This window comes from Macaca thibetana, chromosome 1 (assembly GCF_024542745.1).
Source record: "Macaca thibetana thibetana isolate TM-01 chromosome 1, ASM2454274v1, whole genome shotgun sequence".
In the NCBI taxonomy this organism is placed as follows: Eukaryota; Metazoa; Chordata; class Mammalia; order Primates; family Cercopithecidae; genus Macaca; species Macaca thibetana.
Genome location: NC_065578.1, coordinates 219,200,379 through 219,214,890, shown reverse-complemented (window position 1 = coordinate 219,214,890; position 14,512 = coordinate 219,200,379). Strand labels below are relative to the sequence as shown.

The 14,512-nt window shown below is 35.9% G+C and overlaps 2 protein-coding genes across 2 annotated transcripts; both read left to right on the top strand.

Annotated features, from left to right (window-relative positions):
• The first annotated feature begins 899 nt into the window (after positions 1 to 899).
• LOC126943450 (olfactory receptor 14A2) lies at positions 900 to 2,289 on the top strand. Its single transcript, XM_050772206.1, has one exon. It carries the CDS (start codon positions 1,095 to 1,097, stop codon positions 2,037 to 2,039), a length of 945 nt encoding a protein of 314 aa, XP_050628163.1. The 5' UTR covers positions 900 to 1,094; the 3' UTR covers positions 2,040 to 2,289.
• A 6,551-nt stretch (positions 2,290 to 8,840) lies between these two features.
• LOC126943389 (olfactory receptor 6F1) lies at positions 8,841 to 13,775 on the top strand. The gene is made up of 3 exons (XM_050772029.1): positions 8,841 to 9,126; positions 11,639 to 11,702; positions 12,771 to 13,775. Exon 3 carries the CDS (start codon positions 12,833 to 12,835, stop codon positions 13,757 to 13,759), a length of 927 nt encoding a protein of 308 aa, XP_050627986.1. The 5' UTR covers positions 8,841 to 9,126; positions 11,639 to 11,702; positions 12,771 to 12,832; the 3' UTR covers positions 13,760 to 13,775.
• Positions 13,776 to 14,512: the final 737 nt, after the last annotated feature.

The following is a 14,512-nucleotide window of genomic DNA, read 5'->3' as shown; positions in this document are numbered from 1 at the left end:
CTAAAATAACACCTTTATATTTTCGTAATGCCTGCCCCAATCTGAGTTTATCTTGTTTACTAATTTATTTGTTCTTTTTCTGCTTCCTCCCATTAACAGCAAGCTCCTAGAAAAAAAAAAAAAGTTGTATATTTTTTAAATCTCTACCATCTAGTTTGATGTCTGATATATATGGAACATTTTTCTGATCTTTTCAATAAAGAATAAATAACTCTACATCAGTAACTAATAATTGAGGGAAATATTTTAAACACTGAAAGAAGATACTTGATAGCTTTACAAAGTAAATTATGGAAAACCGACCATGATCAAGAAAAATTATTCAGTTAGGATGGGAAAGCCATTTTATCATGGTGCCCTGTCAAAATTCCTTTATACACAAATCAACCACCCTTATAATGATGTGGCTTTAGTACACATGTGCACATTCAAAGAACATGAAATTTTGCTAAATAATTCATTTTTTATTTCTACACTAATGAGATATTCATTATGTTAGAATTGTATGACCTCAAGATAATACAAACATTGAACAACAAATCCTAGTTTATTTTTCCTTGCTTACTATCATTAGAATAGAGAAAGTTATTTACCTATGTGAGATTATTCAATACATCTGTAAGTGTGACTTTATGTTTGTAACATCACATAATTGATATTTTGCACCTGTGTAGGATATTAGGGACACTAACACAATCTAAAGACATGGGCCTTTGGATTGCTTTTCTGAAAGCAACGGATTCATCATGAAGCATGGCATAATAATAATTTGATGCAAATTCTCAGTGGGTTGGAAAAGCTTCTGTGTTTAGTCAAGTTATATGTGTCTTGTAACAAATTAAGTTGGAGGCTATAGGATTAGGTAAAACTCTTAGAAAGTCTAATGGAATCTGCACATTACTCATGGAGTTTATCTTAAAAAATGAACAATGAAGTTTTAAGTAAGTGGAGAGCCATTTTAGGTAGACTCCTTTCCACTGAATATTTTTGTATATCAATATGACTCTTGCTAGTCTGTATAGATTTTTTAATTTTTTTCTCCTTTTTTTTTTTGCATATCTTCTCACCTTGACAGGCACTGAAGAGAATCTAGTATGGCCAATGTCACCTTGGTGACAGGATTTCTTCTTACGGGGTTTTCTAATGTCCAGAAGCTGCAGATTTTATACGATGTGCTCTTCCTACTGATTTACCTGGCAGCCCTAATGAGTAACCTTCTCATCATTACTCTCACTACCCTAGACATAAAGCTCCAAACACCCATGTACTTCTTCCTGAAGAACTTATCCTTTTTGGATGTCTTCCTGGTGTCTGTTCCAATCCCAAAATTCATTGTCAACAACCTAACCCACAACAATTCCATTTCCATTCTAGGATGTGCCTTCCAGCTACTTTTAATGACTTCCTTCTCAGCAGGTGAGATATTTCTCCTCACTGCCATGTCCTATGACCGCTATGTAGCCATCTGCTGTCCCCTGCACTACGAGGTAGTCATGAATACTGGCGTCTGTGTGTTAATGGCAAGTGTTTCCTGGGCCGTTGGAGGGCTCTTTGGTACTGTGTACACAGCTGGCACATTTTCCATGCCTTTCTGTGGTTCCAGTGTGATCCCACAGTTTTTCTGTGATGTTCCTTCGTTACTAAGGATTTCCTGTTCTGAAACACTCATGGTAATTTATGCAAGTATTGGAGTTGGTGCGTGTTTAAGCATTTCTTGTTTCATCTGTATTGTGATCTCTTACATTTATATCTTCTCCACTGTACTGAAGATCCCTACCACTAAAGGTCAGTCAAAAGCTTTTTCTACATGCCTCTCCCATCTCATTGTTTTCACTGTTTTTATCATAACTGCTTATTTTGTTTATCTTCAGCCACCTTCGAATTCACCATCTGTTATTGACAGGCTGCCCTCTGTGATCTACACTGTGATGCCTCCAGTATCTAACCCTGTAATCTACAGCCTGCGGAACGATGACGTGAAACGTGCTCTGATAAGGTTGTTGCAAAACACATATGGCCAGGAGGCTTACTTCATTTAACACTTTCAAGTTCTGTCAATGATACAGTACCTTACAGATCACGAGAAACTTTCCTTATTTTTAACTTTGGAAAGACCTAAGAAAAGAAAGCAACATACATTATTTTTTCCCTGAAGAAATAAATACTCGAGAGCCTAACTGACTATTTCTAAGGTCACTTAATTGCATTACATCAGGATAACATATAGTGTTAGGGTAATCATTTGGTATTCTTCTATGACAAAGCATTTCTGCCTTTGTATTATAACTTTCTGAACGAATTGGTTCTGTTTAACATGATGCTTTCATCTTTGGTCTCTTAATAACCTATTTTCTCTATTTTATTCACTGAGAACAAATTAAAAATGCTGAGGTGATTCGATGAGTACAGTATAATGCATTTGCACTACCCAGATAAAATTCACAGACTCTAGCTAGTGTTGAGCAAGAACAATACTAGGCAAAAATAACACAGGAAGCTAAGGCCATTTTAGAGGTGTGCCCAGATATGTAAACAGTCCTCAGGACACCTAAAGCAGAGGTGAAAAGACATGTCTGAGCCAAGGTCTCCTAGGCAAATGGTGGTCACCCAGTAAATAGCATTTCCAGAAAGAGACCAGGCAGAGTTCCCAAGGTCTAAGAACTGTGTGTTTCTATGTGTCTACATGTCTATAATTTAGAAACGCCTTTACCTCTCCCTGTATAAAGAATAATGTTTTAAATCTGATTCTGAACAGAAGCTTGGAAATGTGTTAAAATGATTGCACAAGTCATTCAGTTGTGATACACTTCCTTTGGTTTAACTACTAGTGTCTACAATGTGAAATCTTTTTCTTTACCTTCTGTATAACCCTCCCTAGAGATTCTGTGTCTTATTAGAATAACTTTCTGAATTTTATATTGACTTTGCTATGTTCTTATTTATCTAAGAAAAAGTACAAATGTTCCTAAGATTGTTCTCAACCATATTGTCCTCTTTTTTCAATCATGTTACTAATGTTTTATTGTCCCTTGAATTAAGTAGATGACCAGGTTTAATTCTGAGTCACATGTTATCTTATTTAATCATGTCCCAAATATCCTCTGACAGCTACGTTGATTTTTACCATACCAGAATAAGATAGATGCTAAGAATATAAATAAGGTTAAATTAAACTTTCATGATATATCTTACACATAAAATTTCCTTTAAGTTCTACCAGAGGGAAAATCACACAATTATTTGTTCTTTCCCCTTAAAGAAAAAATATATGCTAAATGTAAATAGATTACTTTGACGTGTATATCTACCTATTGTCAGAGTTGAGTGGGCAGAGTTGTAAAAGAGAAAAGACTGTTACCCTACCCTTAGTTAAATTATATTGGTGAAATATTTTTGGTTTAAATATTTAAGAAATTACATACATTGTGGAAAATCCATTGAGATTTTTCAGTGTCCTCCCTTTTGTTTTTTAGTAGCATCTGATATTTTATAATTATAGTCCTCTTTTTCTTATACTTTATTAGTTTTATTGATACACAATAATTGTATATATTTATAGGGTACATAGGATATATTGATTCAGGTATATAATGTATAATAATCAAATTGGAGTATTTGTGTTTTTCTTTGTCTGCCTGAATTATTTCAATAGAGTTGTCTTCAAGTTCAAAATTTTTTTCTTCTACTTAATCTAGTATTTTGTTGAAGCTCTCAATTACATTTTTATTCCATTCATTAAATTCTTTAGTTCCAGGATTTCTATTTGTTCTTTTTATGGTATCTATTTCTTGTTGAATTTCTGATTCAGATCATGATTTTTCTTTTCTTATTTCTTTGTGTTGTTTATCTGTGTTCTTTTGTATCTCATTCGGGTTCTTTCAGATAATTAGTTTTAATTATTTTTCAGGCATTTTATATGCCTTTTCTTTGGGGTCTTTTACTGGAGAATTATTGTCTTCCTTTGTAGGTGTCATGTTTCCTTGCTGTTTTGTGTTTCTTTCATCCCTGTGTTGGTATCTGTGCATCTCATTTAACAGTCATTTCTTCCAGGTTTATGGAGTATCTTCTGTAAGGAAATACTTTTTATTATTATATATGTGTCTTCAATTTTGGTTGGGCAGGTTGCTTTGGCTTTGATTCTGGATATACACCAGACTGTAGCCACTGTATGATTTCTTTTGCTGTCATCAATGTCAGTAGTTTCTGTGAGTTCCTTAGTGGCTTAGGTTGCAGTTGTTTGCAGATGCTTTGACTAGCCTTTGCTGAAGACGGGGACACAAGGCTGACTGGTGCTTAGGCCTTTTGGTGGTGTGTGCAAGTGCTAGCAGTAATGGCAGTGAACCCTCAGTAGGCCAGTCTTTGGACCTCTGAGTGTGGAACAAGGATGCTGGCTGTAGAAGTAGCAGGCTGGGCAGGCTGGCCCTCAGGCTCCTGGGTGGGGTGTGTGGGTTCCGGTAGGCTGGACACACCACTCTTCAGCCTCTGGACAGTGTGTGCAGGTGCCTACATGTGTACTTACATGGATCTCTCACTTACCTTTTTTCCACATGAGAAGGGAAGTACTTTCTGGCTCCTAGCCCACCCAGCTGGCTGCCTTACTTCCTTCTCCATGCTGCCATCTTGAGTTTCTATATCTCCTAGGATTCCTTTTGCTTCCCTGCTGGATACCAGCATTCTCTCCTAGATAGTGCCATCAACATTTGGCTATTTACTTGCTATTTCAGTCCTTCTTTGTGGAGTAGGTAAGTGCTAGGCATCTCTAGTTAGCCATCTTAATGACAGCTGTCCAAATTATCTCAGTGCCCTATTTTTCTATAATATTTTTTAATTACCAGGGAAAAATTGATTTAAAAAAACATTTTTAGAAGATTGGCAGCTAGTAAATATTTAAGAAATAATAGAATTTAAAAATTAATAACATTAATCATCTATATTGGAATTGATTCAGGCAAGAATCAGTCATGGATGATAAAACCACTAGAAAAAGAGTTGTAAGAAAATGAGATATCTTCATAATGACAAGATTTCAACCTCAAACTATCTATTCTATATTTACAATAAAGAGAATGGATGGTAGCCTCCATAATCTAATTGATCAAAATTGGTATCAATAATAATAAAATAACATATGTGCGTCCTGATATGTTGCAATATGTAGACTACATCATCCTTGAAATATTCTCTTAAAAATATTTAACCTGGAATTTAATCAAGCCTCAGAATTAACTTCCAGTTTTCAGAAAAACAGAAGATACAAATTTAATAATACCATGAGAAACAACTGAACAAACTAATAATATGAGACATCCTATAAGAGACTGATGAGATGGCTCAAAAAGTCAAATTTGGGGGTGAAATGACCAAGGAGAGTCCTAGAGTAAAAGAAACTAAAGATGGATTACATATTCACAAGAACATTGAAAAGTATATGGTATCTGAGATTAACTCTCATCAATGGGGAAAAATAACTTTTAGAGAATATAATTTTTTAAGTTACCTAAGAGTATGAACAAAATGAAAGTAATTGGATTACATACTGTGTACAGGGATAAGAAGACTCAATAAAGGTGTTGATTCTCCATAAGTAACCAATAAACTTTTCATCTGAAGTCTTAAAGCAGTTCAAAATGGAACTTAAGGTTTTAAAAAATTCATATATACAATTGAACAGCCATGAAAATTAAAATAATTTTTAAGATGAAAAGTAAGAAGTAGATAATGGCTTTTCAGATATAAACATGTCTATAATATTATAGTAATTGAAAGATTATGGTTGTTTAGAGATAGAGAATGGACCAAAGGAAGAAAACTCAATCCATTCATGAATGGTGACCAGAATACGACAGAGGATAAATCATACATTACTGGAAAAGGAAGGACTAGAAAGGAAAATGATGTAGAAAAAAATAGAATTAAATATTTTTAAAATCCACCTTACACTTCACACACAAAAAATAAAATTCAGATGAATTACAAACCTAAATATGCCAAAGTTCACATCCTCACTGACACTTAACTTTGATCTTTTTTATTATAGCCACTTTAACAGGTGGGAGGTGATGTCTCATTGTGGTTTTAATTTGCATTTCCCTGATCGTTAGGGATGCTCTGCACTTTTTCATATATTTGTTGACCATATGCCTTCTTTTAAGAAATAACTGTTCAGGTCCTTTGCCCATTTTTAAATTAGATTATTTGTTTTCTTGCTATTGAGTTTAGTGTCATATAAATTTCAGATATTAACTCTGTATCAGACATATGGTTTGCAAAAGTTTTCTCCTAATTCGGTTTGTCTCTCATTAACTATTTCCTTGGCTATGCAGAAGCCTTTAAGTTTGATGCAATCCCATTTGTCTAATGCTTTTGTTGCCAGTGTTTTGCGGGTCCTATCCAAGAAAATCATTGCCCGGACCAAAGTCATGGAACTTTAATTCATTTTGCATTGATTGTTGCATATTGTGTGAGACAGGGTCCAATTTCACTCTTCTGTATGTAGCGATCCAGTTTTTCCAAAGTACTCAGCATGCCAAAGTGTCATACTTTGAGGTACCGTTTTCTGAGCCCAAACATAAGCATTACTGGTGTTACTGTAGAATGTATTTTCAGATTGTTTCACATGAACAAACAAACTAAAAATATTAAATATAAACAGCAAAGGAGAGAAATTATATTATTTCTTTTCTCTCTCTTAAACTGTTTTGCACAGCAATTTATTTCTCAGTAATTAAAAAAAATGCTTATCAACATGTTGGGGCTTAGGATACAACTCCAAAATATGACTGTAGGAGATCAGAATATGTCAGCTCAAAGAACACTTCTTGGGCAAATTTCCAGCAGGTTACTTTGAGAAACTGCAGACACAGCTACTTTTTAATTTTTTAAAAAAAGTACATCTATAGAGAAAACCTACAATAGTAAAAGTATCTGTATCAGGAAGAAGGCTGCTCTAGGGCAACTTTCATTATCTGATATACTTTTTATCTGCATAACAAGACAATGTATATGCACAATACATTTTTCCCCCTCACACTCCCATAACCTGTCAACGCTATGCTCCAGAGATCCCTACCCCCAATCTTATCTATAGCTAAGGATGTTATATAAGCCTCAATCATGTGGCCCTTCTTTGAATCCCATATTTTGTGGGACTCCTGTGTATATGAACATTATTAAATATAATTTTTCTCCTATTAGTCTGTCTTGTGGCAACTTAATTTGTAGCCCTGTCAAAGAACCTAGAAGGGTGAGGGAAAGCCATTTTCCCTACCCTACAAGCACATAGATGGTAATATACCTTTAACTAAAATTTAATTGTGTAGAACAATTATAAGTTTGCAAGTGAATTTTCTAGAATTCAGGAAATATTTCTGTAGAAGGATCACGGCATGTGTTTTCACTCTTCTAATTTTACCTGAGCTCAGTCATCCTAAGTCTTCTAGAGGCATCCTTATTGTCCAGCAGTCAGGTTTTTTGACCCATGGACATAAAGGAGGCTGCAAACCACAAGAATCACAGGGCGTCTCATTAAACAATGTAAAAGACAATTATTTTAAATTTGGGGAAGGGTGAAGTTGAGGTGAAATTTAAAAGAAGTGATTTTATAGGTGGAAAGCAAAGAAAGCTCCTTATGAAGATCAGATCTGGACCCAATTGTTCTTTTTCCTTGGAAACTACAAAATTAAGATGTATGAGAAATTTTGTGTTCAGAACTTTTTCTCTGAAGCTTTGCTCCTGGAATAGAATGTGAGGTTGTATGTCTCTGTCAGCGTGAATTAGGTACTCCCAGAAAGGGTGTCATATTTTATTCTTATCCATATGATTGAAAACAACAAATTTCTGATATCAAAGATTTTAAATAAGAAATTTTCTCGGCCGGGCGCGGTGGCTCAAGCCTGTAATCCCAGCACTTTGGGAGGCCGAGATGGGCGGATCACGAGGTCAGGAGATCGAGAGACGATCCCGGCTAACACGGTGAAACCCCGTCTCTACTAAAAAAATACAAAAAAAAAAAAAAATAGCCGGGCGAGGTGGCGGGCGCCTGTAGTCCCAGCTACTCGGGCGGCTGAGGCAGGAGAATGGCGTAAACCTGGGAGGCGGAGCTTGCAGTGAGCTGAGATCCGGCCACTGCACTCCAGCCTGGGCGACAGAGCAAGACTCCGTCTCAAAAAAAAAAAAAAAGAAATTTTCTCACTCAGTGAGAAAACAGTTATCACTCAAAGAAGGGAGTCATTATGACAATTTACAACTGCAACATGTCCTTGGGTAAAATTGTTTTCTGATATATTTATAACTGACTTTTTCTTCCCTTGCTGTTTTAGGCTGATCAACAGCCAGGCAGATTTTTCTTTAAATTCAGAGATAATTTTAAATTTCTAATTATATCATGCTTCATATTACTTAATTATATTTTAGTTAAGGTCATTTGTCCAATTTTATTCTGTTTGATTTGTTTTAAAGAGTTTTTCACAACTTTGTTGAACTTATTAAGCAGCTGTATTTGCTAAAAACTCTCCACAAGACAAAATACTTAGATTAGCGTATGTAAAGCCCAAAGAGATAACCTTTTCCTGTTCTAGTAACTTTACATTTTAGTTGTTTAAATCAAATAACTGAAAACGTTCTGAAGTCATCCATTTGGAAAGATTTAGTACGAGGTCATCATGTCTTTTTGAACTAGCCCTAGATACCTGAGAGACACTTCATCTCCCAGAAGATTCATCCGTACATAAGCAATTACTTAAAAAAACAGGTGATTTCCAGAGTCGAGCCAATTATGATGAAGAGAGGTAGAGAAAATATAAAACACCAAACTAGGTTGGTAGAGAAAATATAAAACACCAAACTAGGATAGAATGGGATCAGAGTATAAGAACAAAGGGAAACAGAAAAAGACTGAGCTCAAGTTTCAAAGATTATGAAAGTTTGAGTTAATACAGGAGTAATGGACATCAACAGAAGGAAGCACACTATTAAATAGCAAGATAATCAAAGAAAAACAGAGACATAGAGGGAATGATTGCAATCAAAATATTTTTAAATAAAGAAAATCATGGAATAAAAAAATGAGTAAAAGTAAGGTCAAGAGACAAAGCTTTTGGAGTTTATGGCAGAAAGAATTGCAACTGGGTAAGTGAAAAGGGTGATTATGCATTTGACATGTTCTGTCCAGTGTTTCATCAATTGGTAATTTTTTATTTTTATTTTTATTTTTTGATACAGGGTCTCACTCTGTCGCCCAGGCTGGAGTGCTGTGGCGTGATCCTGGCTCACCGCAACCTCCGCCTCCTGGGTTCAGGTGATTCTCCTGCCTCAGGCTCCTGAGTAGCTGGAACCACAGGCCTGCACCACCACACCTGGCTAATTTTTGTATTTTTAGGGTCTCACTCTGTTACCCAGGCTGGAGTGCAGTGGCATGATCCTGGCTCACGGCAACCTCCGCCTCCTGGGTTCAGGTAATTGCCCTGCCTCAGGCTTTCAAGTAGCTGGGACTACAGGCATGCACCACCACACCTGGCTAATTTTTGTATTTTTAGTAGAGATGGGGTTTCACCATGTCACCCAGGCTGGTCTCAAATTCCTGTCCTCAAGTGATCCCCTCCCAAAGTGGTAGGAGTAGAGGTGTCAGTCACCACATCTGCCAGATGGGTAAATTTGTAATCACAAAATTGTGGTGTATGATTGATCCATCATAGTATTCAAACAATACTGAAAACCTCCTGAGATTAAGAAACTATTTTAATGTAGGTGTTTTTTAATAAGATATTGCATATTTCTATGAAAAAATAATTGTTATATTATGTATTTAAAATTACTTTTCAGATGCAAGAAATTAAAATTACTTATACTCAAACAAAAAAATTATTAAAAAGTCAGTCTACTTATATAAGAAAGATTAATCTGTTAGTTAATCTGAAAAATTAAAAGGTAATTTACTTGAACCTAATAAATCAAACTACATTTTTCTCTGATTTTTATTTTAAGCTCTTGTTAAGTCACATCCACAGATTTCCATTTAGGCTCTCTTAGAAGTAAAACTAGAAGCACTCAAGTCTAGAGTAGTATATACAGGTTTTTAAATGTGGGATTAATCATCATGTGCTTCAAGTAAACATTAGGTCATGGTATCTGACAAATTCAGCAGCATAATTAAAAGTAAAATATGAAAATGTCATTTCATAATATGGTTCTGGATATTTGTTTTCTAATTTTTAGTTATCAAAATGATTTTTGAATTTTGAATATAGATAATTATAATTGCCTTATTCACATTACTCATAAAAGTTAAGAGTTGATAGAATTATTTCATACTAGCTTTTCAAAATAGCTTTGCCCAGAGATTTCTATTTGAACATGAATTAAAATATTTTTGAAATCTGCCAATCAGATGCTGTGGGAACCTATAAAAAATATCTGAAAGTCTCAAGTTCGAAGTGCTTTGGCTCCAAAATCAGACATCTTGAATTGATAGTCATGACTCCACTTTGAATAACTTCTTCAGCTTCTTTGTGTTTCAGTTTTCTCATTTGCAAAACAAGTAGGATAAAAGCAAGCTAATAGGATTTACAAAGATCATGTTAGCTAACAGTCTAGTGACTGGCAATTCACCATTCACTATGTTAACTACTTTTTGCTGTTTTTAACAATGCTCCCTGATGACCTTTAAAGAAAAAAATGCAGATTATACCAAAAGGCATTAACAATTGACATTGGCACTTGAATTCAAAAATAGTTATTACATAACATGAATGATACATATGTTGGAATATATTAGCTTTAAGAAATTTGCAAATCTATTATTTAATATTTATTGTTAAAGAACATCTTTTCTTTGTGATTCTTGTTCTATATCACCCATCAGTATCTAGGGCATTTTTTTCTGTATTAGGGTAATGAAGTCATAATCTAGGCTCCTTTACTAGAGTAGAGGAGGAAAAAAATATTTTCCTTCTTCCCATCTTAGGTTCAGTGGGTGGAATCCTGCAATTTAGACTGACCAAAGACATATAAGCAACAACAAAAAAGAAGTTTATTGACAAGTGCATTGCACATACACATGGGAGAACTCAGGGATGAGTAACTCAAAGAATTGGTTAGAACCTGAGCTTATGCAGTATTTTAACAAAAATACAATAAATTTGTAAAGAAGTGACAAGACAAAAGAAGGGGGTTCTCAGGGGTACAAACTGTGGAAGGTAGATATATGGGGAGATTAATGGAATATAAGGGCTATTTAAGCAAGGGCTGTTGAGTAGATTCCTCTGTGGCCTTCTCTAGGACGATAAGACCCCAGAGTTGTCTTCGGTGATTAAAAATCATCCAATCCTTCCTGGTAGAAAGGGGGCAGCCTAAGAGTTTTTCTTGTGTCTCTGTATTTTTTGTTCTTCACAATTGTCTTCAGCTCAAAATCATCCAATGCCAGAGAAGCACATTTTACGGTGGCTTACTCTGAACTTCTTCATTACCCAATCAAGCAAATCTTCAGATTTATAACTTTTTTATAAAATGAGAAAGTTGCTAGATCCTTGCTTCTCAGTGCATGGTCCTGGTCATTGACATTTGGAAACATGTGAAATGAAAAACCACAGGCCCTATATCAAGGGTGCATTAATCAAAATTTGCATTTTGGCAATACTCTTAGGTGATTCATGTGCCCATTAGAGATTGAGAAGCACTGCTTGGAAGCTCCTTCTGCCAAAAATGAGGTAAACCCAATGTATGTACCCATTTACTTTGTAGACCCATTTTATAGTCTAAATGCACTTAGTGACATTGGATACATGCAATAAATTTGAGTTTATGCAGGAAATAACATCTGGCATTGGTGAATGCAAGGGTATGATACATGAGGATGGAGAGAGCATTCCTATTTATAAGGGAATTCCTAGAATGAAGCTGCCAAAGTCTTCCCTTTCTTCAAAACTCTGTCTCCTAAACATAGGTTTTGGTCACCTGCACGTTTGAGAGTAACAGCTTCCCAATTCACCCTCTAATTTATAGACTCTATTCTCAAAACCAGTGCTTGGAAGTAAACTATGAGAATTTTTTAAAAAATGGTTTCACAGTGATATTTTGCCCTTCACCTGCTTTCAGTGTACTCCCTTCCAAATGGGCACCAGGATTTCCTAGATTGTTACCTTCAGTATATTGTTCAATATGCAAATATACATTTTTGATGAGAAGTATCTGTCATATAATGTTTAAACATGAAATCATCAAGAGAAGACAAAACTCATTTTGAAACTAATTTTAAAGTATCTTTGGTAACTTTTGAACATATTTTTGAAGATGAATCTTACGAATTAGATCAATTTAGAAGCCACAACTGTTAAATATGGATGTGACTAGAACCTAGGTTTAGTGGGCCAATTTCTAAACGAAGACAAAATTACACATTTCATCCAGGGGCCGTGCCAAGTCTAGTTAAAAAGTAGTAAATTCAGTCAGCCCTTTGCGGGTTTAGATGTAATCTGGGACTGAGCTGGAACGTGGCTCAGAGTGGAATGAAGTCAGAAAGACTGGAGTTGAATCTTAGAGCTGAAATGTAGCTATTAGTGCAGTCTTTCCAGAATTGCTGACATTCTTTGCACATTTGTTTTCTAAACTGATAATTGGTTATAATAATACGTATCTCACTGTTTCATTAAAATAACTGATAGTAACTATGCCTCCAAACACAGAGTAGACGTTCAACGAAAGTTACATCATATCTCCAATAATTGCATTTAATTATTGGAGCTCTTTCATGAATCCAGTTCTTTTTCTCTTTCTAGGACTGTGTGATTGGGTTAAAGGGCTCGATGCGGGGACTCTGTTTTCTGGTTTAAGTATCACAATGGACACAGGCAACAAAACTCTGCCCCAGGATTTTCTCTTACTGGGCTTTCCTGGTTCTCAAACTCTTCAGATCTCTCTCTTCATGCTTTTTCTGGTGATGTACATCCTCACAGTTAGTGGTAATGTGGCTATCTTGATGTTGGTGAGGACCTCCCATCAGTTGCATACCCCCATGTACTTCTTTCTGAGCAACCTCTCCTTCCTGGAGATTTTGTATACCACAGCTGCAGTCCCCAAAGCACTGGCCATCCTACTGGGGAGAAGTCAGACCATATCATTTACAAGCTGTCTTTTGCAGATGTACCTTGTTTTCTCATTAGGCTGCACAGAGTACTTCCTCCTGGCAGCCATGGCTTATGACCGCTATCTCGCCATCTGCTATCCTCTACACTACGGAACCATCATGAGTAGCCTGCTCTCAGCGCAGCTGGCCCTGGGCTCCTGGATCTGTGGTTTCATGGCCATTGCAGTGCCCACAGCCCTCATCAGTGGCCTGTCCTTCTGTGGCCCCCATGCCATCAACCACTTCTTCTGTGACATTGCACCCTGGATTGCCTTGGCCTGCACCAGCACACAGGCAGTAGAGCTTGTGGCCTTTGTGATTGCTTTTGTGGTCATCCTGAGTTCATTCCTCATCACTCTTATCTCCTACATCTACATCATCAGCACCATCCTCAGGATCCCCTCTGCCAGTGGCCGGAGCAAAGCCTTTTCCACGTGCTCCTCGCATCTCACTGTGGTGCTCATTTGGTATGGGTCCACGATTTTCCTTCACGTCCGCACCTCTATCAAAGATGCCTTGGATCTGACCAAAGCTGTCCACATCCTGAACACCGTGGTGACTCCAGTTTTAAACCCCTTCATCTATACACTTCGTAATAAGAAAGTAAGAGAAACTGTGCTGAAGAAATGGAAGGGAAAATAAATCTCCTCTTCCACAACAGATGTCCTGTAACTGGTCTCTGCATCAATACAGAGGTTTCAAGTAAGAATGTGGAGGAACAGGGCAAATTTTTCTTGGTATGCAGACAGAAAAAACAAACAAAGCAAGTAATACTATATTTTCTATACATTATCATGTATGATAAAAATGGGAGTTTTTGACATAAGCAAAGTGGACTTTTTAAGCAAAAAATAATTGTACATTGAATTAGATTTGCTCTTGACTTTGGTTCATAAATTAGAGACATCTGCAATAAAAATGATGCTTTGGTATATCAACTCTGAATTCTTGTTTCTTTTTAAAGATTATCAAAATTGTCTTAGTATAAAATATTGAGAACTATATTTATGAAACATGAGGGAAGAGAAATATGCAAAGGTTAAATGAATTAAAATATGTAGCTGAAACTAGAGTGTGTGCAGTTATTGTAGCATAGTATTTTTCAGTAAGGTATAATAAAATAGACAGATATGGAATTAGAACTTGATTATTACAAGGTGCCACATTTGTTTCAGAAGGATAGTGAACAAGGCAATCCGAAAAGTGGATAATGAAAAGTAGATAAACGGGATTGCAGGAGGGTTTGAACAAAGCAATAGAAGTTTCTTACATTAACAATATTGATCACAGAAAAGGAAAAAATACTAAAGATTCTATTGGCAAGTCAGCAAGTATAGAATATCCAGTGGTTTCAGGGAAAACATAACCATACGAAACAATAATTATAATAACTAT

Coding starts and splice junctions, on each gene's coding strand:
- LOC126943450 (XM_050772206.1), top strand. CDS start 1,095: ATGGCCAATGTCACCTTGGTGACAGGATTTCTTCTTACGGGGTTTTCT.
- LOC126943389 (XM_050772029.1), top strand. CDS start 12,833: ATGGACACAGGCAACAAAACTCTGCCCCAGGATTTTCTCTTACTGGGC.